At 39.1% G+C, this 24251-nt stretch overlaps 1 protein-coding gene across 1 annotated transcript in view; it reads left to right on the forward strand.

The window, feature by feature from the left end:
• The window catches only part of fam135b (family with sequence similarity 135 member B), a 63648-nt gene extending 40463 nt beyond the window's left edge, over positions 1 to 23185 (forward strand). The window contains exons 9-20 of the mRNA XM_084131980.1: positions 623 to 672; positions 1029 to 1184; positions 3258 to 3331; positions 3644 to 3798; positions 4484 to 6518; positions 6882 to 7048; positions 7170 to 7261; positions 7928 to 8025; positions 9092 to 9243; positions 9498 to 9608; positions 9692 to 9805; positions 20206 to 23185. Of these exons, the coding sequence (XP_083988106.1) occupies positions 623 to 672; positions 1029 to 1184; positions 3258 to 3331; positions 3644 to 3798; positions 4484 to 6518; positions 6882 to 7048; positions 7170 to 7261; positions 7928 to 8025; positions 9092 to 9243; positions 9498 to 9608; positions 9692 to 9805; positions 20206 to 20411 (3410 nt within the window). The 3' untranslated portion in view covers positions 20412 to 23185. The remainder of the gene's footprint in view (positions 1 to 622; positions 673 to 1028; positions 1185 to 3257; positions 3332 to 3643; positions 3799 to 4483; positions 6519 to 6881; positions 7049 to 7169; positions 7262 to 7927; positions 8026 to 9091; positions 9244 to 9497; positions 9609 to 9691; positions 9806 to 20205) is intronic.
• The last annotated feature ends 1066 nt before the right edge of the window (positions 23186 to 24251 follow it).

Here is a 24251-nt window from a genome sequence, read left to right on the forward strand (position 1 = left end):
GGACGCATGAAAGAACCCGGATGTGTTCTAGATACCGAGGATGCATCGAATGCAGACTTGAGCTAGTACTCGCCTGGTGTCCCAGAAGTCATTGCGGCCGGTTCCGAGTTCGTTCTTCCAAGGAAGCTTGGCAAGACCGGTCTCCACGAGAACACAAGTCCGTTCTCTGCGTTCTTGGAATTGAGAAACGGCCTCAGACTCGTTGACGATCACATGTTGACGTGATTGGTTACAAGGCAGTTTGTGACATCAGAAACTCCAGCGATTTTAAACTGCGTTTTTGAGACTGTCTTTGTTTCACTGCAGTTTTAAGGAGAAAATATGGTGTTGTTGATTTATGAATTTGCACATGGTTTGTCTTAAAGCATATTAAAAACACCACATAGACATATAAACAGCATTAAAAGCTTGATTTTCACCACAGGGGGACTGACGATAGCATAATGCAGTGATTACATGATGGATGGTAGTACCATACTTTGACACATACTGCACTGAATGATCACCATATCCATTGATCATGGTATTCACATGGTACTCAAAGGGACTTATTACCATGAGACTTTTTTTTGTCGGTGGCATTTGGCATGGTCTAACTTTTTCCTAATGTTCTTGTTACCAGAGGACCTTCCCCTTGAAGAAACATTAAACCAGCTGATCACTGAACTGCAGGTTTGGGAAACATAATCCAATAACTGTAAAAACATACAATTAATGGCAATGAAGTAGGTTCTTTAACACCATCACGTGAATCAGTATTGTTCTGTGACTAAATAAGACACCTCTCCCTCTCTCTCTCCTCTCCCTCACTCTCCCTCACTCTCTCTCTCTCCCTCTCTCTCTCTCTCTCTCTCTCTCTCACTCTTTCTCTCTCCTCTCCCTCTCTCTCTCTCTCTCTCTCTCTCTCTCTCCTCTCTCTCCCTCTCTCTCTCTCTCTCCTCTCCCTCTCTCTCTCTCTTTCTCTCTCTCCTTTCCCTCTCTCTTTCTCTCTCCTCTCCCTCTCTCTCTCTCTCTCTCTCTCTCTCTAGCTGCAGAGTGGCCATGAGAAGGTAGCTGAACAGATCAGTAAAGATCTGACGCAGCTCTGTGCTCAGCTGTCTGCTCTTTGGACACAGTTTTTGGAAGCCACGGTTCCTAATCCACATATCCGCTCATACCTGGCCCAGGAGCACCACACGCTCAGGGTGAGAGAGGCTGTTTTATGTTAGGCCGGGAAGTCCTTGACTTCATTTTATCTGTTTAAAGGTACACTATTTAACTTTTGGCCCTCTAGAGTTAAAAAACTAAACTTGATGCATTTTGTAGAAGAACATTGTTTTGGTTGTGCTTTGGCTCTGCGTGACTGTGGAACTTGAGAGACTTGAGGAACGAACAATGACATAACATTGCTACTTTGATTACCTGACTATATCCAGTCTAAAAACAAACAGTGCGCGTCCCAGTGTTTGTGCAGGTGTAACCGGTCCTACTAGACCCACTCCGAGCGGCATTCGAACCAGGGTCTCTGGAGTGGGAGGCGAGCGTACTAATAAGGAGGCTAAAGGGCGCAGCCTCTAGCATCAGTCGCTAGAGCGCCTCTTGAGGCCAGGAGAGTGAGGTTTACACGTACAGCTCTTACTGCCCTACGTCCGTTACACAGGCGGCGCAGCACTTCTGTTTTGTTGTTCACAGTATCGGTGGTGATTCTAGCATAACGGCATCTTGCATAAAGTCCTAGTACTCTCATCTCCGTGTTCTCTTTTTGTCAGCAGACTCTCCTCTTCAGCGTTTTCCCTAGAGGTTCGAACTTTCTTACTTGTTGTGACAACTTACCTATGCCACTTCCACACCATACACATGTGGAAGTAAACGGGCAAGTTACGTATTATGCAATTTCCCGCGAAAACTATCCAGACGGCTCTAAAATATGTACACTTATAATAAGCTTACCATAGTGAATCAGGGTAAGACAAAGACACGTTTTGGAACAAGCATTGATTATGTATTGACCCGTTTTAAAAGAAAGTTACATAGTGTACCTTCATGTTTCACTCAGAGTTGGGACTTTTATGAGCATGTTCAACACCCATAGTTCTTCTTTTCTAGCCCTGAATTTACCCTGCTATACAGGCACAGCAAAAAATGCTTTTCTTACTTAGTATTTTTGTCTTATTTTCAGTTCAAATATCTACAAAATCTTAAATCAAGATGCATTTGACAAGTAAAATGATATAAGATATTAAACAAGATTATTTTTCTTACCCCATTGGCAGATAATTTAGCTTGTTTTAAGCAAAAACTCACTTAATTTTAAGAAAACAAGACATAATATCTTACATAATTTGACTTGTCTATTAAGATTTTTTGTTAGATATATTGACTGGAAACAAGACAAATATACTAAATAAGAAAAACAAGGCAAATTTCGAATGTGACAAGCCCATTTTTGCTTTATGAAACATGCAAATTCAAATACAATAGCTCACTTCATAATTCCAGCAACAAATTGACATTATTCCCTGATTGCTAACAGTAGAATTAGTCTCAAGTCAGTCTGATTTATATTATTGTAGGATAAATCCTGCAATAAACTGCGGTTCGCCAACTCTTCCCAGCATCCCTCTGTTTTCTCTAGAGAAATGTATTAGACATAGAAACTTTATCTCTTCTGATACATGCAGCAATTCCACCCACAGGAGAGCTCAGCTTTTAATTACAGAACTGTGAGTTATTACAATGATGAAAAAGATGAAGAGATGAATCCAATTTTGACTTTATTACTAGAGCAGCTTTATTGGTCTCTCGTTTTTTTTTATAAAATATTTCTGCTCACTGTGGAGGACGTGTGTCTGATCTTAAAAAAGAAATATAAGACACGACATTGCAATGCATTCAAAATGTGCCTGCAAGCGAGACTGATGTATAACTCAGCATGATCTACAGTGACTTATACAGTATACTTATTTTTATTTTGAAATGGGTGATTCTTCAATAAAAACTTTTTTTCAAAGAAAAGATAGTTAAAAGGTAACTTTTTCGTTTTCACACAGGCTTTAACAACTAAAAAGTGTTTAAATCACAGATTCTACTTTCCATGTTAAAAAATACAATTATGTTCAGTTTATTAGGTATTTATATGTACAATTTATCATTTTATTTCAAGAGTCGATTCGAATATTTAGTCAAAAGTGCCCCTGATTGAAAAATCTTAACGAACAACAAAGAATGTGCCATTGTCAAATGATTTGTGTACATATTAAATGTGTGTGTTTGTGCAGGTCAGGAGATTTTCGGAAGCGTATTTCTTCACGGAACATCCCAAAGAGTCCTCGTTTACATTTCAGGAGGAGCTGTGAGTCTTTTCTCATAGTGTCTGTCTTTCTAGCTTTCTACCTAGCTATCAAAACGGAGACATAACCTCACTTGTTCTAAATAAAGCTAATTATTACTACTGCGCTGATGACTCTTACAAAAAAGTACTGTGGCGATATCACTTTAATACCATGGTGCCATATCCATATAGCATAGTTTTGTTTAATTTGTATTTCTGCTATAAATAAGAATAATTAACATACCTATAGTACATCAAGCCTGTAACTGTGCCATACATACACATGTGAGCCAAGAAATACAGACTGAAACGGCTTTGTATCCCTCATGACAGTATCAACAGACACGCACAGGTGGCCACCGAGATGCGCAACTTTGATTACCTGCTCCGAATGCCTCCACTTCCTGTGGAATGCCTGGACATTGACGGAGACTGGAACAGCCTGCCAATCATCTTCGAGGACAGATACGTGGACACGCCCTGTTTAGGTGACAGCCAACAGAGACCCTGTTTAAAAGAGAACAAATTAATGGATACATGAATTAATTAATGGCCGAACTGAAATGAACAAACAAACAAATTATTGAATTAAACTAATGAATGAATACGTTAACTAATTATTGAATTAATGAACACAAGATTAAATGAACAAACAGAATAATTGTGTGATAATGAAAGAACATAATAATGAGCTTTTGAGCAGACAAACTTGAATGGACGAATGAACTAACAAATAAATGAGTGAATTAACATACACATAATTGAATGAACAAACAGTAATGAATAGAAAAAAATTAAGGAAAGAATGATAATATGAACAAACATATTAATGAAAGAATTAACTTACAAATAAATGAGCGACCTAATGACAGAAGAATAAATTAATGAACAAATTAATTAACATGATGAACTAACAAATGAATGAGTGAACTAAAGAATGTAAGAAATGAATGATTAAATGAACAAATAAATGAACAGAAGAATGAGTGAGCGAATTAACAATCAAATGAAGCAACAAACGTATGAATGAACAGATGAACAAGATGATAAACAAAAGAATACAGGTCAACAAAACATGGGGTTGACCCAAGCTACACATTTAAGTATCCTTACTTTTTTTTTTTAAATAACAAAACAAACACAGTTGAACACTTTTCTGTTTCTCTGTTCTAGACTACAACCTCCATGAGCAAAATCAGACTGTCTTGAACTCTCAGCCATCTCCTGAGCCAACCAGAACTATCAGTCCAGTTGAAGGAACACAGGACACCAACTCACCAGCACCTGAGAAACCTCCCTGTGAAGACCGCATGGATTTGCCCGCGGACATGACGCTGACTGGCCAGCAGGAGGATCGCATCACTGATTATAAAGAGACCGGACCACTGATTGATAGAAGTGAATGCATTGTGACAAGCAGAGATTCAAGAACTGAGTCTGTTGATGAAGCCACAGGCCGATATGAAACTGAGGAAGGATTCGATGTCGACTGTAGGTCTGTAGACAGCGATGACGCAATAGACACAGATAACCTGGAGAAAACTAGTTGCCAAAAAGAAACAGTTAACTTTGATGAATCTGAACATGCAGGTCTAAAACAAACTGATATCACACAAAGTACTGATTTGAGTAGCAGACAGACATTGCTGCTTGTTGACGCTGCAGAACTTCCCGACCACACCAGTCTTGACAGCTTTGAGTTCTTGCCCACTCACAACCATGACAACCATCTTCAAACACCAGGCAATACTGGGAGTCTTGGCAACGAGGAGCCGCAGTCGGATGACAGATACATCGAAGCGCCTCCAATGGATTATGGGAGCAAGGATACATCACCAGCTAATCTACTGAACACCAAGTCTCCTTCTCGTAACGCTCTACAACAGAACCGTCGCTTGTCCGAGAACCCGCCCAGGGGAGTGTTCTTGGGCGGGGCTAAGCTAATAAACCGCTCCTCCTCCGTGATCTCAGACTCCGGTATTGAGAGCGAGCCGAGCTCTGTGGCCTGGACCCTGGAGGGTCGAGGAGTTGTCGCAGGGGGTCGTGACGTCTTGCAGACCTTGGCGCGGTGTCGGGCGGCGCATCAGAGCTCTCTCGAGGGCCTACAGACGGAGAGTCACGGAAGCCTTCCCAGTGCCACACAGGCCTCTTTGACCTCCATTAGCTCGCTACCGTATGAGGAGGAGGAGGAGAGGCAGCTCAACACTTTGACCAAATCCGCCTCGGCGCCGCAGATCAGCAGCCCTGACGACACCGAGGAGGATCGTGAAACACCCAATCAGGTGGACTGTGTGGCCAATCAGCTGAGGCTGAGTGAGGAAGCAGCCAGTGAGGTGAAGCCGAATCTTCAAGGCGTTATTAGAGAGGACAAAGAAGAAACAACCAATCAAGAGAAGATGAATGTTTGTATGGCCAATCAGCTGAGGCCGAGTGAGGAAGCAGCCAGTGAGGTGAAGCCGAATCTTCAAGGCGTTACTATGGAGGACGGAAACGAAACAACCAATCAGGAGACTGACACCGATGAGTCGTCCAATCAGGAAAAGACAGATCTTGCTTTTGTAAATACAGAAATGTTACTATACCAGCAATTTTTGATGGATAATGGTGTTGAAAATGCCACACTGACTGAAAACTCTGAGGAATGTCAAGGAAACGTATTGCTTAAAGAGTATTCTGGTGTAATGGATGACAAGACAGAGATTTGTTGTGAAAATGAATATTGCAAACACAAAGGGGTGCTAGAGTCAAACGCATATCAAAAGGACCATGATGACATCAGTGTCTGTAACATTCATTTGAATGAACTTGAGGAATTAAGTATGGAGAACCTCCCAGATTTACCAACCAACGACAAGAGCGGTCACGGAATTATGGCCAATGAGAAAGAAAGGCTTGCAGATCTCATCAAGCTTCCGGCCAATGAGAGAGAGCAGCAGGCACTAGAGGGGCAGAGCAGAGCCAATAAAGTGCAAAGTACAGGTCTGGCATTCGTGAATAAAAAGGTGGTGGAGGTTGTGAACCTGTCGGTGTCGTGCGCTCCCACATGTCTGCCCTTCTCATCCGTACTTCGTGATTCGCCGTCGGTCAGTGGCATCTCAACACGCCAAGCCACCTCCCCAATTACCCATCAACCCCTGGGCTCCTTCGGAATTATCTCCTCCAACACCTTCTTCGGGGCTGACCAGGAAATCAACGAGAGAATGATCAAGTAACGTTTTCTTTGATTTTAACAAAGTTTCATGCTTAAAGTCAGCAACAGCATTTTTTTGTTAAGTGTGTTTACTATTATTAAATTAGTCACTACTGTGTGTATATTGTGTCACTTTTACTAATGCTTAATGATTTGAACAAATCGCTGCACCTAGGTAGTAAATTGTCCTGCACTATTTGTGATAGTGTAGGAATTTTCAAAAATGTCACTTTCCCAATCAAACAATAAAACTGCAAAGGAATGCACTAAATCCAATCAAAAAACCTTAGCAACTACATAGCAAAAACACCCTGTCCCTGTCACTACTACTTTAGTGCATTGTTCTCTGTAGTATTAAAGTTCTTCATTGCTGGCTTATAGCTTCTATAAGGCAAAGGAAGCTCTGCTGAGTGAGCTGGTGTTCAGAGGCACTCTCTACAGTGATCTCCCTCACCTCGCCTCCGATCATCCGTACTTCCCCCCTGAGGAAGACGACACAGAGTTTGAGGATGGGATACACCTCGTGGTGTGTGTCCATGGACTTGATGGTAAACGTTCCAACCTTAAAGACATACATTTAGATTTATAGAGGTTTACAAAACATTTAAGATGAAAAATAATAGCTGTATCTGTTGTACATTTTTTTTTTTGTGATTCTTTTTTAACCAGGTAACAGCGCTGATCTGCGGTTGGTCAAGACATTTATAGAGCTCGGGCTGCCAGGATCTAGACTGGACTTCCTCATGTCAGAACGCAACCAGGTAGAACATCCACCCAATCAGCACACTTGTTGAACTCCATTCAGCCAATCAGAGCACTCAGGATGTTAGATCAGAATCCATCTGCAGTTTAAAAAAGATCACGCCAAAAATCTTTTCAGCAATATTTAAGTATATGAGAGAAAAACCTGGAGAATATGAGCCAGGAAGGCAATATAAACCTTAAAAAAAAAAAAAAAAAAGATTAATTTTAATATTAAAAATAGATCATTATTATAGGTAACAATGAAATTAAAACTATTTGGTGAGCTCTAATAGCAATACTCATGTAATTTTAACAGTTAAAAAAATAATAAAAATGAATGACTAAATGAATGGATAAATACAAACACATTTTTATGTTCCAAAAAAAAAAAAAAAAAAAAAACATGAACCAGGGTTCATATCGTCAGGGAAATATGAGGGCATTTAAAAAGTATGTATTTTCTACATTTTCTCTCCTCAGATATACAATATGTCATTATTTCATAAACTAATTTGAACACAAAAACAGGCAATTATCACTCTGTGACCAGTTAACACCATAGCTGCGCACAGAAACCAAACAGAAAGCTCCAATCCCCCTCAACAACCAATCACAACATCATATGGTCCACAGTATAAGTTTGATCAGCTTTTTGTTGACATTCTCTCATTTTCTGTCTCCAGGTGGACACATTTGCAGATTTTGACACCATGACTGATAGACTTATGGACGAGATAATTCAGCACATCCAGCTGTACAACCTCACCATCAACCGAATCAGGTTTATAAACATTATTACCTCAATAATTTAATAATAACTACCAATAATAATTATAATCATTATTTCCTCAAGCAGAAACCTCACCATCATATTGATATTATATCAGTGCAATCAAACCATAGCCAATTCCAGCAGCACAGCATCAGAGCTCAAACTATGGGTCTGAACTGTTTGTATTTAAAACATTCAATTTCATGCTTTTTGCATCCAGATAGTTACAACATCTAATAGCAAGGCCTAACTAGGCCATAGTTACCAGTCAAACATTGACACTATATGACTTTGTAAAAGCATGTACAATGTAAACAAAAACACAAATTACAGACTAGTGCGCCCTCTTGTGGTTGGACATTTAGATACATCTGCCACAACCACTTTACGGTAGTTAATCATGTTTTAAGCCTCATTATTTTTGTATTTGCATCTGGATATTCATGAACTATCTGACATGCACGTATAAAGTGTGATCTTTAGTGATTGCTTGCTATCAAATAGTATGTTGTAGACAAAATGCTTGATCCAGATGAAGTGTAGCATGAAGTGCTTCACTTTAAGGAAATGCTTTTAGAGTCAACAATACAAATAGCGTATACAGAAGTTAAAGAGTGATATTGGCTCATGGATGGCAATAGACCACTGATCTCACTAGAACTGCATATGCTATACTTATTATTGCCACAAGATGGCAGTAGAGTAAAAGAAAGGTAGTGTTTGGAATTCAAAAGCAATTAAATCTAAACATATTCACACAATGCACTGGAAAATGGAACAAACATTTCAACTAGTTCAGTTTTAATCTTAATTTCACAGTCATTTCATTGTCTTTTAATATATTTCCCATTCTCTGCCATCTCTGTCTTTGTTCCTACTATAAAGTCTCTAATGTCTTTTCAAAATCAAATGTTAAAGTTTAATGATGATTGTGAGAGACTTAATTAAAGCTGTAGCTCCTAAGTAAAATGTAGAAATAATTTGCATGAAAATAGACAAATAAACCCATCAAAACTGAATCCTCATTTTATTTTTGGAAAGTTTGATGCTTGACTTTTTTGTTTCCTTTCTGCAGTTTTATCGGGCACTCTTTGGGGAACGTCATCATTCGCTCTGTTCTGACCCGACCCAGATTTCGCTGTTACCTCTGTAAACTCCACACATTCCTGTCCCTGTCTGGACCCCACCTGGGAACGCTGTATAACAACAGCACGCTGGTCAGCACAGGTACACACAGAAATATATCACACACATTCAAACCCTTCAAAAGTTTGAGGTCATTTTTTTTTTAAATGAACAGTTTCATTCTATTCAGCAAGGATGCACTAAATCAAAAGTGTCAATAAAGACATTTATAATGTTACAAAAGATTCATATTTTTCAAATAAATGCTGCTCTTTTGAACTTTCTGTTCATCAAAGAATCCTGGAATAAATGTATCGTGGTTTCCACATCATTCTGAACCCTTATGACTTCTTCAGGTCTATGGCTAATGCAGAAACTGAAGAAGTCCGGATCTTTACTCCAGCTTACGTTCAGGGACCACACTGACCCACGACAGACCTTCCTCTACAGACTCAGCAAGAAACCAGGTACAGACACATGGGCAAATAAGCAAGGATGAACACCAACACATATACATAAATACCTAAGTTTTCTTACTTTCTTTGTCCAGGTCTCCAGTTCTTCAAGAACGTGGTGTTGGTTGCCTCCCCACAGGACCGATACGTGCCCTTCCACTCGGCCCGCATTGAGATGTGTCGGACAGCCCTTAAAGACAGAACCACAGGTCTGTTAGTTCAAAAACTACCTGTTCCAACACAGAACTCCCTAGAAAGGACATAGCAACCCCCATAGCAACCAACAGGAAAACCCCATAGATATATAGGCTGCTATACGCAAGCCTTCTGCCATTTTGGAACGGTCAAATCCACGCTGTGACACTCAAGAGCAAATTGACTGTACATCTGCAACCTAGTTATTTACATGAATTCAAATATCTATATCTAACATTAGCAGATGATTTTTACAGCATTTATTTTGTCATTAACTGCATATGGATATTGGATATTGAGTTATACATCAAAACACAAACCAGTGTAATGGAGGCCAGTTAGTAAAGAGCTGTGCAGGTAAACCTCACTCCTCAAGAGGCCCGCTCGGAGTGGTGCGAGTAGAATCGAAGGAGGTTACATTGGTGCCGTGACCCGGGTGGGAGTGATGGAGTGATTGTAATGGAGGCCAGCTAGTAAAGAGCTGTGCAGGTAAACCTCACTCCCCTGGCCTCAAGAGGCCCGCTCAGAGTGGTGCAAGTAAAACCAGAGGCATTATATTGGTGCCGTGACCCGGATTGGAGTGAGTGTAATGGAGGCTAGCTAGTAAAGAGCTGTGCAGGTAAACCTCACTCCCCTGGCCTCAAGAGGCCCGCTCGGAGCGATGTGAGTAGAACCAGAGGGATTACATTGGTGCCGTGACCCGTATTGGAGTGAGTGTAACGGAGGCTAACTAGTAAAGAGCTGTGCAGGTAAACCTCCTTCCTCTGGCTTCAAGAGGCCCGCTCAGAGTGGTGTGAGTAGAACCAGAGGGATTACATTGGTGCTATGACCCAGATGGGAGTGAGTGTAATGGAGGCCAGCTGGGAAAGAGCTGTGCAGGTATACCTCACTGCCCAGGCCTCAAAAGGCACATTACTGACTGATTCTAGAGACTGCAGCTTTTAACGTCCTTGCTATCATGCCCACCTCCCATGCCGGAAACACCGGTTCGAATCCTGTTTGGAGTGGTGTGAGTAGAACCGGAGGGGTTATGTTGGTGCCGTGACCGGGATGGGAGTGAGTGTAATGGAGGCTCGTTTGTTAAGAGCCGTGCAGGTAAACCTCACTGTCCTGACCTCAAGAGTCACACTAGTGACTGACAATAGAGGCTGCAGTCTTTATCGTCCTTGTTGGCGTGCCTACTTTCCATACCGGTTCGGATCCCGATCTGAGCGGTGCTTATAGAACCTTTCATTCTTACTTCTAAAAGGTTATCCCATTACATCTGGAATTTATAGCTCGGTAGTTTATACAACAATAGACTGCACAATGCTTTGACATTTTCAATGAAAGTTCATTGATTGGTTAGTGTGAGTGATGAACAGTGTCATGTTAACTGTTCCAAAATGGCAGACAAGTCGACGTGTCTGGAGCGGTTGAACCCCATCTATGTAAACACACCTATGAAACACCCTGGCATAATGCTCCATAAACTCCAGAAACCACATACCAACATTCTAAAACACTCAAGACAACTTAGCAACCGCATAGTAATGCCCTAGAAACTTCCAGGATAATCTAGCAAGTACATAGTAACACCCTAGCAACTGGTTGGAATGCCCAGAGGTCAATCACTTCAACAATTCTTTACATTTTTACTTATAAAATTCAAATAAACCTGAGATGTTCCTGCACGCATATCCCATTAGCAGCAAATCGCTCTGCCATTAGTGTGAATAAAATTTAATGAAAAGGAAGCTGCGATAGGAAGTTAAAGAGAGAGCGGGAGGAAGGAGAGCGTTCTTCATTTTGATACTGTCACCACTGAGAGTGCCGTGCGGCTCTTTGACAGGTATTTTTCTCTCGGTTTGAGAGACAGATTAGAGAATTTAGCCTCTCTGTGAGTGTCAGTGTGACAGACAGAGCTAAGGATACACACTCTGAACTGTCACATACACACACAAAGACTATGATCACATAGAACAATGGAGGATGCCTAGAAATAGAGACTTTGTTTGGATATGAATGTGCACACTATGTCAATGCATAGCTAGTTGCAGACAGTAAAAAATGGTAAGAGCTTTCGCAGTATGACGAGTTCCAATCAGATTGGTCGGCCTAGGCTTTTCAATAGTCTGTTCGCACAGGTTTTTATCAATCCACTGGGAGACAAAGTCATGTTTACGAATTCTTAGGCCCTTCTGGGAAATAATTAGTCACCAGATTTGCAGGGTTTGCAAGGTTTATGCAAGACTGTTGTATGCCGTTGATTTGCAAAAATAAATATTTTGACTCAGCCCAGATATATTTTTTACAAAACAAGCAAAAATGGAAGTCAATAAGGCAAGGCATTACACCAGAATAAATGTTACTTTTATTTATGTAGGTCGGATACAACAGGGCTAAAGGCACACCTTAAGAAAAAATTGCTTTTCACTATTCCCGATAGTGTATAGTTGCAAAAAAAAGATACACTGTTTGTATTGAACATTGATGGAGCAACAGATTTTGTGTGAAAATAAATCATGAAAGTGGTTTATTACCCACAGATGGGGTAAAAGGCTCACCAGCATAAGGTAAAAGGCATAACAAAATGGATACAAATACTTTAGATAAAATAATATGCTTTTAATAACATCTACGTTAAAGGGCACCTATTATGCCCCTTTTCACAAGATGTAAAATAAGTCTCTGATGTCCTCAGAGTGTGTATGTGAAGTTTTAGCTCAAAATACCCAACAGATCATTTTTTACAGCATGTTTAAATTGTCACTTTTTGAGGCTCAGAAAAACGCACCGTTTTAGTGTGTATCTTTAAATGCAAATGAGCTGCTGCTGCCAGCACAGGGGGCGGAGCCTCATGAGCTCGCGCTCAGTGTCAAGGCAAGGCAAGGCAAGTTTATTTATATAGCACATTTCATACACAATGGCAATTCAAAGTGCTTTACATAGAAGAAATTAAAATAATAAAAAGAAATAAGAATAATTAAAACAGTTTAGAAAAATAAAAAATAAAATACAGTACAGTACAAACAGTCGGACGAACATTGGCACAGTGCTCATTCATTAAATGCATAGCAAAACAGATGTGTTTTGAGTCTGGATTTGAAAGTGACTATTGTAGGAGCACGTCTGATCTCCTCTGGAAGCTGGTTCCAGCTGCGGCTGGCATAATAGCTAAAAGCGGACTCGCCATGCTTTGAGTGAACCCTTGGTATTTCTAGCTGATATGATCCTAGTGATCTGAGTGATCTGTTGGGTTTATATTCAGTGAGCATATCTGCAATATATTGAGGTCCTATGCCATTGAATGATTTATATACCAGTAATAATACTTTAAAATAAATCCTAAATTTAACTGGGAGCCAGTGTTCATATTTTCTGGTTCTGCTCAGAATCCTGGCGGCAGCGTTCTGTATGAGCTGCAACTGTCTTATGGTCTTTTTGGGAAGGCCAGTGAGGAGTCCATTACAATAATCCACCCTGCTGGTGATGAAAACATGCACAAGTTTCTCTAAGTCTTGTCTGGAAACAAAGCATCTAATTCTTGCAATATTTTTCAGATGATAGTATGCTGATTTAGTTATTGCTTTGACATGACTACTGAAACTAAGGTCTGACTCTAGTGTCACACCAAGATTCCTGACTTGATTTTTAGTTGTTTGACCCCTAGAGTGAAGGTATGCGTTCACCTTGAGAACTTCATCTTTGTTTCCAAACGCAATGACTTCAGTTTTGTCTTTGTTTAACTGAAGAAAATTTCGACACATCCAACTGTTGACTTCATCGATGCATTGGCACAGGGAGTCAATGGGGCTGTAATCGTTAGGCGATAGGGCTAAGTAAATCTGTGTGTCGTCTGCATAGCTGTGGTAAGCAATTTGGTTCTTTCTCATTATTTGGCTCACTGGGAGCATATACAGGTTGAACAGGAGTGGCGCAAGAATTGAGCCTTGACGGACTCCGCATGTCATGGATGTCCACTCAGACTTATGATCTCCTATACTCACATAATAACCTCTCCCATCTAAGTATGACCTGAACCATTTTAGGACTATCCCAGAAAGCCCCACCCAGTTTTCCAGCCTGTCAAGAAGTATGTTATGATCGACAGTGTCAAATGCAGCACTGAGGTCGAGTAGTACCAGCACTGATAATTTGCCTGAATCAGTATTTAAGCGAATATCGTTTATTATCTTTATGAGCGCTGTCTCTGTGCTGTGGTGCGGTCGGAAACCAGATTGAAAATTGTCAAAGTATCCATTCGAGCTTAAGAATTTGTTCAGCTGATTGAAGACAACTTTTTCAATGATCTTGCCTATGAAAGGAAGATTTGAGATCGGCCTATAGTTGCTTAATATGGTCTTATCCAGATTGTTCTTTTTCAGGAGGGGCTTGACAACTGCAGTTTTCAGGGAGTTTGGAAAACTCCCAGAGAGAAGTGAAGCATTTACCACTTCTAGAAGATCTGCTTCTAAACTGTTTAACACACTTTTGAAAAATGATGTGGGAAGTGTGTCAAGAGCGCAGGTTGATGTTTTAAGGTGCTGTACGGTTTCTTCCAAAATTTTGCCATCAATTTCTTTGAAGTCAGACATAGTAACTACTTTCTCAGGTGGTTTGATCTGTCTAACCCCAGGGCAACTCAAGGATGTGCTGATCACCTTTCTGATATTATTGATTTTCTCAGAGAAGAAAGAAGCAAACTCACTACACTTGTTGTCTGAGAGCATTTCACTGGGAATCTGGCTTGGGGGGTTTGTCAGTCTCTCTACAGTAGCAAAAAGAGTGCGTGTGTTGTTTAAATTACTGTTTATAATATTTGAGAAGAAAGTCTGTCTAGCTTTGCCTAGTTCCATATTCAGGCATGAAAACAGGTCAGGGGTAAAAAAGGTGAGAAGGATGCGGTATATATATATACCCCCCCCCCCCCCCAAAAAAAATGAATAAATAAATAAACAAATAAATAAATGTAATGAGTGAGTAGGAACGCGTGAGAGTTAACACGCACAGCTGAAATAAGTACAAAATTCTCATTTATGGACCTCTGCCATTCTAGGGGGGTTCGGGGGCATGCTCCCCCGTAAGAAAATTTGGTGCTTTTTAATGTTAAATTCATCAATCTGGTGCAAATTAAACAAAGAAAAATTCAAAACTCTTTTAGTTACAGTGTCTGTCTACATTACTACTACAATAATAGTTATAATATTAATCCCATGATAGTAATAGCCATATATTGTAAAACAAATGCACTGAAAAATAAAGGAAACTTTCATAATTAGTTTTGTACTAATTTCTATACTTGAAAGAGTATATTTCTATACTTCACATTAAAGATTTGATTGGGCTAGCCCAGTGTCAATCAAGAAAAGAACCAATGGGCCGCTGATCTACGTGTTTCATCGAGTGTCAGAGAAAAAAAACTATTTACTACTACTATTTATCACGCATTAAAAATGCCCCAAACCAGTCGTCTGTATGATAATCTGAAACAAGGACTGGTGGGCCGTTGTCCTGCTTCACTTCACAGATGCTGAGTGAAAGGAGAATTATAGAATGAAAGGATACTCATTTATATGACACTTTATTCATCAGGAGAACGGCTCGTTCAGCGCGTCATACGTCGTCCTTTCAGTTTCGGTTTTCAATCGATCGAGTTTTTTCACGTTCTCTCGATAAACCACCCCTTTCAATCCGATCGAAATTATTTGTAATAGAGCTGACACTTTGAGTTTTTAACGGGTTATGTTAAAGCCCTACATGTTATTAATGTTTTTATGAAATATCTCTAGTGAATGCATCATATCACCGTATTATTTATCGCCATGCGAGCCACAAATTAAAGCTTGGCGAGCCACATGAGGCTCGCGAGCCGCGCAATGAATAAAGGCCCGTTCACATAACTATAAAGATAACGATAAAGATATAATTCTAAAAATCGTTCTCCATATTAAAGAATAACAGAGTTCACACCACAACTATAACGATAAAGATATGAGGAACGATATCGTTGGGATCACTTTCAGAACGATTTTTTTTCAGCTGTCAAACGATAAAACACTGACAGTCAATCAGAATCCATTCTAATTTAAAGGTCTCGCGCATTTAAAATGGGGCGCGCGCGCGCGTGCTTAGAATAAAAAGACCGTTATCGTTCGTTGGTGTGGACGCATATATAGTTATCTTTGTCTTTATCTTTATAGTTATCGTGCTTGGTGTGAACGGGCCTTAACACTGCACTGTTCCTGCTCGCTCAGCGCTCACGGCGCCCGCGCCCGCTCGCGATATTATCTCGCCCACTTCTATGTCAAAATTAAAAATAATGACATTGGCAACATCGCTGTCTGTATCTGACAGGACAGTTAACATTGTAAGCTAACTTACCTCAGGCTTTCTTTCCGACGTGCGGTACTTTGTTCGGCAGTGTGTCCAGTTGTCAGACTCGCGGTGTAAAAGACTTTGAAAACATTTCTGCCCTAACGTTACTCTGACTCGTATTGGCTGTCATGTTTCGGCATTAGGAATGATGATTGTTTTTTAAAGCTGCGAAGTTTATGGTAACTTTATAGGGGATAAATGCTGGCCTCGACCTCGAAATTTCGCCGAAAGGTGAGGAGTTTTCATGCCTGCATATTGAAAGCATGGATGCTGTCTTTGTAGATGTTATAATGGACTACAAGTTTTGTCTTCCGCCACATGCGCTCTACTTTTCTGCATTGTCTTTTCATATTTTGCACTGCTGTTGAGTTTCTCCAAGGTGCTTTTTTCTTCCACTCTTCTTCCTGACTTTCACAGGAGCAATATCATCAATTACACTTTTAACTTTTGAGTTTAAAGAATCAAGGAGAAAATCAAAAGAGTCTGCAGATATGCTTGGTGTTAAGGATATAGCCTTCATAAATAGTACACTAGTGTTCTCATTTAAGCATCTCTTCTTGACAGACACAGATCTAGCTTCAGTGGCAGGAGAGATCAATATATCAAAGAAAATACAGAAATGATCAGACAGTGCTACATCCTTAATAACAATCGATGAAATGTTTAGACCCTTACTGATAAGTAAATCTAGAGTGTGTCCACGATTGTGTGTGGGTCCATGTATATGCTGAGTCAGATCAAAAGTTTTTAAAACACTTTTGATTTCTTTTGCCATATTGTTCTCTGCACTATCTATGTGGATGTTAAAATCTCCAGCAATGGCAAAACAGTCAAACTCTGAGGTAATTGTTGATAACAGTTCTGTAAAGTCCTCAGCAAAGGCTGGAGAGTATTTTGGAGGCCTGTAAATAATGATAAGTAAAATGCGTGGAGCACCTTTTAACACAATACCCAGATATTCGAAAGACAAGTAATTCCCAAATGATATTTGCTTACATTGATAGATATCTTTAAAAAGAGCAGCTAGACCCCCACCTCTCTTAACAGCTCTGCAGACACTCATAAAAGTAAAGTTAGGGGGGGCTGCTTCATTGAGGATTGTTGCACTGCAGCTGTCTTCTAGCCAGGTTTCATTCAGAAGCATAAAATCCAGATTGTTTGTGGTTATTAAGTCGTTGACTAGAAGTGATTTATTTTTAAGTGAGCGGATGTTAAAGAGTGCTAACTTAACAGACTTACTTTTCCCCACAGCAATATTAGTTTGACGTGTAATAGGCACCAGATTAGTTAGGTTTGCTGTACGGCTATTGAAGGCCTTAGGTTTTCTATCTTGTAATAGAACATCAATAGAGAAAGATACAGGCACACTGGGTTCCCGCTTGTTCTGTAAACATTTGAGAAAGTTACTGTTATCAAAACGGGGACCCGACACATATCACTGAGAGCTGGTATCAGTTGTTTTTGGTTCACCTCGAGCAGATGGAGGAGGGTGTGGGCCCTGGCGTTGTGGCAGAGGCCGAAGAGCTCTCACAGGAGGGGGAGGGCGAGCTGGGCCCGTAGGCTTTGGTGCGGGCTTTGGTGTGGGTGGTAGCGGTGCCTGTCTTTTTTTGGTTGGTATCTGGGGGCTTGCAGCAAAAGAGTGGGATAGTCTGGTTCCAGCATACACCAGTTCTTCCATTTTCTGTGAGAAGCACAGAAGTGGCGATGCTGGAGAGAGGGAAAAAGTGTCTGGTGAAAGGGGCTGTTGCTCTGGTGTTATCGGAGGCTGTGATATGCTGTCCTGGCTTCCCTGGCTGTTTTCCAGGAAGTCGTCCTTGGGTGCTGAATCTTCAAGCAGTTCTGATATGTCTGTCTGTGGTGAGCTCTGTGGGCAGGTCTCAGCTGAGATTGTGTCCGTGAGCAGAGGTTGTTGTGGCGGAGTGGTCCCGTGGTCCTTCATACTGTGTCCAGGTGTGTGTGTGCCGTTCAGATTGAGTGGATTGGCACAAACTGCCTGAATACTGAATAAACACAGAATAATAAGTACGCATTAAAGTCTTATCCATAAACTCTCTCTCTCTCTCCCTTTCATAATCATCAACATACACAGCGAATTACACAAAACACTCGTTACAACTAACAGTAAACAAATATATACACAACTTTTTTTTGCGGCAAACGCATCACCCAATTCGCACCGCCCGGCGCGAATTCACGTCTATTTGTGTCTTTGCATTGACTTTGTATGTAATCTACTCGTGCAAATAATTAAATTCGTGTTTGGTGTGAACACGCCATAACAACGAGAGTAAATGAAGACTGCTATGTTCATTCTTACATCCAACAACAAAACACCTCAATCGCTTAGAAAACATTATTGTCTACAGCTGCTCAAGCGTCGAAACAATGGCGGACTGTGTACAGCTCACTAAGGGCGGGTCTACGCTAATACAGCAGTGTCAATCAACAGTCGTGGGCGGGGCTTGTGCAAAAGTACGTCACATTGCCCCGAATCTGAGAACATCTTGTTCTGAGACAGTGCTTATGATTTATGGGGATTTTAAAAAAAGCACTGGGTGGATTTTTATCATTATACAATGGTTGTTTACACACACTGCCAACACACATTTATATTCAAACGCCATGTAAAAGTGAATATTGCATAATAGGTGCCCTTTAATACTTGTTCAAAACAGTTACTTCAGCAAAGTTTGTACTATTTTCTGTTTATTTTGATAAATAAAATAATTCATTGTTGTTCAATAAATATGCTGTCATTAAAATATGGTTAATATAAAAATATATTTTAAAAATACAAAATTAAATAACAAAATTATTTTCAAAAGTAAAGATTCTGAAAGCATTGAAGGAGATCCCATAATAATTTAATATAGATTTACAGTAGTAACTATAAATTATATTTTATTATATGATAAGTACATTTTTAAATATGGTGGTTTCATTATAAATATGGCGATTATCTAAATAAGGTGGGCACCCAACTTTATATATGATATTTACCATCTGAATCTAACCATCTCATTTCATCAAATGGAAAATTCAGCATTTTTTGCATTTTTTGAAAATTCAACTGTTTAATATCATGTTAATTTTTGTGCCTTTGGCTCCAACAGCAGGGATGCCTTTTACCCCAAATACCATACTTTTACATATTTTTCCTTTCCTTTTACTTCAACAACAATCATTAAGAAGACATTATCCTCACCAAGCTGCATTAATTTGATCAAAAAATACAAAACCAGTAATTGTGAAATAGTATTACAGCTTAAAATAACTTTTCTATTTGAATATATTTTAAAATGTAATTTATCCCTGCTATGCAAAACTGAATTTTCAGACAACATTACTCGTCTTCAGTGTCACATGATCCTTCAAAAGTCATTCTAATATGCTGATTTGCTGCTTAAGAAACATTTTGTATTATTATCATTTTGGAAACATTTTTTTTTCAGGATACTTTGATGAATAAAAAGTTCAAAAGAACATCATTTGAAATGGCAATCTTTTGTAACAATGTAAAAGTCTTTCACTGACTGTCACTTTTGATCAATTAAATGCATCCTAGCTAAATCAAATTTCATTCATATTCCATGAAAAAAACTAACTCTAAACTTTTGAACACTATATGTGACCCTGGATCACAAAACCAGTCACAAGTCACGGCTGTTTGTGGCAATAGCCAAAAATACATTGTATGGGGCAAAATTATAGATTTTTCTTTTATGCCAAAAATCATTAGGATATTAAGTAAAGATCATGTTCCATGAAGATATTTTGTAAATTTCCAACCATAAAGATATAAAACATTTATTTGTGAGTTTTTCTCAATGTTTACATTTTTTTTGCACCCTCAGATTCCAGATTTTCATATAGTTGTATATCGGCCAAATATATCCTAACAAAGCATACATCAATGGAAAGCTTATTTATTCAGCTTTCAGATGATATCTAAAACTCAATAAATAAAAAGTTGACCCATGTGACTGGTTTTGTGGTCCAGGGTCACATATGTATATTATTAAATGTTGTATGTAATGTGTGTGTTGCCCCCTAACAGGTCCAGTATATACAGAGATGATCAATAACTTACTCCAGCCATTGCTGAGCGCTCCAAACTGTCGTTTGATCCGACAGAACGTGTTCCATGCGTTACCGAACACGGCCAACACGCTGATCGGACGCGCGGCTCACATCGCGGTGCTTGACTCTGAACTCTTCCTTGAGAAGTTTCTTCTGGTGGCCGGGCTCAACTACTTCAAATAGCCAAGCTTCAGAGATGACATCATCTCAGTTCTGTGGGAGAGCCAATCAGACTACATCCTCACATCAGCCAATCACATTTCATTTCAGAGTCATAATGAGCTCTGGAATTTTTTCAATAAGTTCAGTCTATGGATGCAGAGAGAACAGAAATTGAAGATTCAGAACATGAATCTGAATACATGTATGTAAAATTTGTACAGAAAGAACACTGTATACTAAGCAAATAGCGTACACACGCCTTAATGAAGCTTTGACGTAGTAACTTAACATTGAATAATCATAACTGGAGTTAATCATTTGAATGTAAATTCAGTGTGTTGTGGTTTTGTAACAACAGCATTGGTTCTTCTTCAAGAGTCAGTCATTCACTTGGCATTTAACTATCGCGTTATGAGAACGCTTCAGTGTTTTCATGTTCTCATTCTTTTATAGTTTGTGTTTCGACTGTCATGTTGTGAAGTGAGAATCTCACTGTGAAATAAGCCAAATCCATTCTTTTATGTATCGTGATGGAATACATTTCCCTGTAACAGTATTCACTTGGTGAAAAGAGCTCATGATCTGAATGCGTTTACCATTCCAGCCTTAACTATCACAAAGTGAGTATTTCTCAACATTTTCTGTCATTTCAGTGTTTTGTTGATTCGTTTCAAACTGTTAGTTCACTAGAATGAACATTCTGTCATCATTTACACACCCTTCATGTCATTCCAAACCAGAGTTCTTCATTATTCCATGGAACAACAAAGAAGTGTTGGGGTGTCAAACTCCAAATATGACAACATAGCCCTATAAAAACATTATAAAGCTGATTGTACAATGATACATTCTTGTAAGACATTTTCAAATAAGTTTGCTGCAGTTTAACTGTTTAAGCGAGCATTCATAACTATTTTCTTTACTTAATGGATGACTACATATTCAGGAATGGATGGGCTAAAATGTATGAGAAAGAGGTTTTGCCATCGCACTCAACAGAAAATGTATTTCCTTATGTCATGCTTTTGTGACATACTCTTCCGAACATTAACGGAATACTTTCAGGCTTTACTTATAGCGTTTGGAAGGCAGGACAGCGCGATACTTGCATACTTGAATTGTAATTGGTTTCCTTTCTTGCATACTAAAATGTGTGCTAGTTTCTTTTCCTTTTTTTTTTTTTTTTTACATCCATCCTATGATATTTAGCCTCCTTTACACTACAATTACCACAGAAATTACGTCTCTAAGAAAAGGCTTTGATTGTATGGAAAGGTTTAAAGCTACCGTTCAGAAGTTTAGGGTTGGTAAGAAGTTTGTAATTTATTCCTGTGATCAAAGCTGAATTTTCAGCATCATTACTCCGGTCTTCAGTCACATGATCCTTCAGAAATCATTCTAATATGCTGATTTGCTGCTCAAGAAACATTTCAGAAACCATTCATGAATATAAAGTTCAAAAGAACAGCATATATTCTTTAGTAACATCATAAATGTCTTTACTGCCACTTTTCATCAATTCAATGCATCTATGCTGAATAAAAGTATCTATTTCTTTAAAAAAAACAAGAAACAACCTTATTCTTTTGAATGGTAATGTACCTAAAACTTCTACACCTTTCTTTTCAGCACTGATATTTTTTTTACATTAACCTTTATTGTTTCCCTTAAGAATTGTTGATTGAAAACTCCATTAAAATCAAGAGAAAGTGTCTTAGTGTTTATGGTAGTCGCGGCCCTGTTGTGTTTGTTTTATGCATTTTATAGTGTGTGAAATCATGTTCTGTTAGCAGTTTTCTGTGCATTGTCTGGTTGTCGTGAGATGGGTAAAACGGTTTCAATTGCCATGTCGTTGTGTTCCATTCACAGTGTGTTGGGTTCTTGGTCTGTTTCACCACTGTACTCCCCCAGAGCAGCGTATCTTATTTATTGCATTGCATCAGACTGGAATGACCTCGGTTTGATCTCTTGGAGGGATCATAACGATGCACGTTCTTAGTTTTCCCCATAAAGGCTGTTCTTCATCTGTCTGCTCCTCAAGGGTAACACTTACACACATCTCTCTGCAGCCACACCTCAGGTTTTCACCTCGTTCAGCATCTTTAGCTCTCGTTTTCCATGAGTTCTGGGTCTCATTCAGCCGCTGTCAGCACCGTGCGATTGGGTTTAGATCAGCGCCGCAGTGTCAGCAGACTTCCAAGATGCCCTTTCTGTCTCCGCTGAGCTTTTATGTACACGCTGTCTGACTGACACTTGATTAGTCGGTAAATACACTGTCACGGTGATTGACGCTAATTTAACTCCGCCTCTTAGTACACGAGTGTGTCACGTGACTCGACTGCTTCTGTTACCGCTGAAGGAGCCATCAGGCATAATGCCTCATTACCCATCATGCTCTGCTGCACTGGGGTCTTAGTGTGCTTGTTTGTTTGTTTGCCAGCTAATGTGGGCTGATGGAAGAGTTTGCTCACACAAGTCAAGCATATTAATTACGGAAATAGAGCTGATCTGGAGTGTGAATACTGACCAAGGGCAAAAGCATGTATGTGTAAAATACGTGCTGTAAAAACGTATTCCCCTTGAAAATACCCTTGAAGCAGCTGAACCCTTTAATAACCTACAATTATTGTAACACGTTCAATAAAGCGCTAAATGTTATCGACAAGAAAGTACAAAGGAAAGTGTTGACATTTCTTATAAGCAGAAAATTGGTGTGGTACACTATCTATACTATATATATATATAGTACTATATATATATATACTATAATATATATATATATATATATATATATATATATATATATAATAAAATATTCACAATATATATATACACTATAATTTGTACAATAATATATTTGTGCTTAATACGTTATTTGCAAAAATATATTTGATCAGAACACACACTTATGAATATCTATCCATGGATGAAGATGCTTTTTGGGTCTAGATGCTGTAGTTACGACAGATTTCACAATCTAATCAATTCCCATTAGATGAAGTCCTGCCTTTTTCTCGTTAAACATCCTGCTGAAATGTCACATAAGGGAAGTTAAATGGGATACAAACAATATTCCATGACTTGAATCATCTTTCCTTTTACAAAGTTACACCTTCCTCTGTCTTTAATTCAATCATTATGGTGATGGATCTCTATGACACAATAAGTCCAATTCAAATAAAATATTTAGGAGTGTGTGTGTGTGTGTGTTTTTATAAAGAGGCAGCTCGTCTGGGTAAATGTTGGGTAAGCGGTTCTTCATTCAGAGCTATTTATTTCCAGCATACGTTTGTGTTTTCATCCAGATCTGTGTATTAAGCCATGAATGTGAAAACAGATGAAAATGTATTCACCGTGAGACTGTAATGTGTTTATTTGAGTTAGTTTTTCATCCAGTATGCATTTTTCACATTTGTGCCAATGATATTCTGATGTTTTTTTCTGTTTGCTTTAATTACTGTATGTGTCCCTTGTAGTAGCTTATGCCCAAATATATAAATAAGTATATATTCTGTGTACATTAAGAAATATTCCAATATATTATGATCAAATGAAGTATTACAATAAATAGTATTCTTCTTTCTTTGTTTATTGTTCTTATTGAAATTGTGCAGTAACCTGACAATATCCACAAACAACATCATATTTAAAAAAAATGTAGCAGCATAGTATAAAACAGATGGGCTGTATTGACCGATCAGAATCAATATGCAAAGGAACCATTTAAACTACATTACTTGTAGCAAACAGGCTACTCAATGCCAATGTTTTATGGTGATTTTGTGCCAATGGGAAGGATTTAGGCACTCAGTTTGCATAAGAAGAGTAAAATCCATTTGGAGTGGTTTATTGCTTTAATCT

Source organism: Abramis brama (genome assembly GCF_963993115.1).
Source record: "Abramis brama genome assembly, chromosome: 12".
Classification (NCBI taxonomy): domain Eukaryota; kingdom Metazoa; phylum Chordata; class Actinopteri; order Cypriniformes; family Leuciscidae; genus Abramis; species Abramis brama.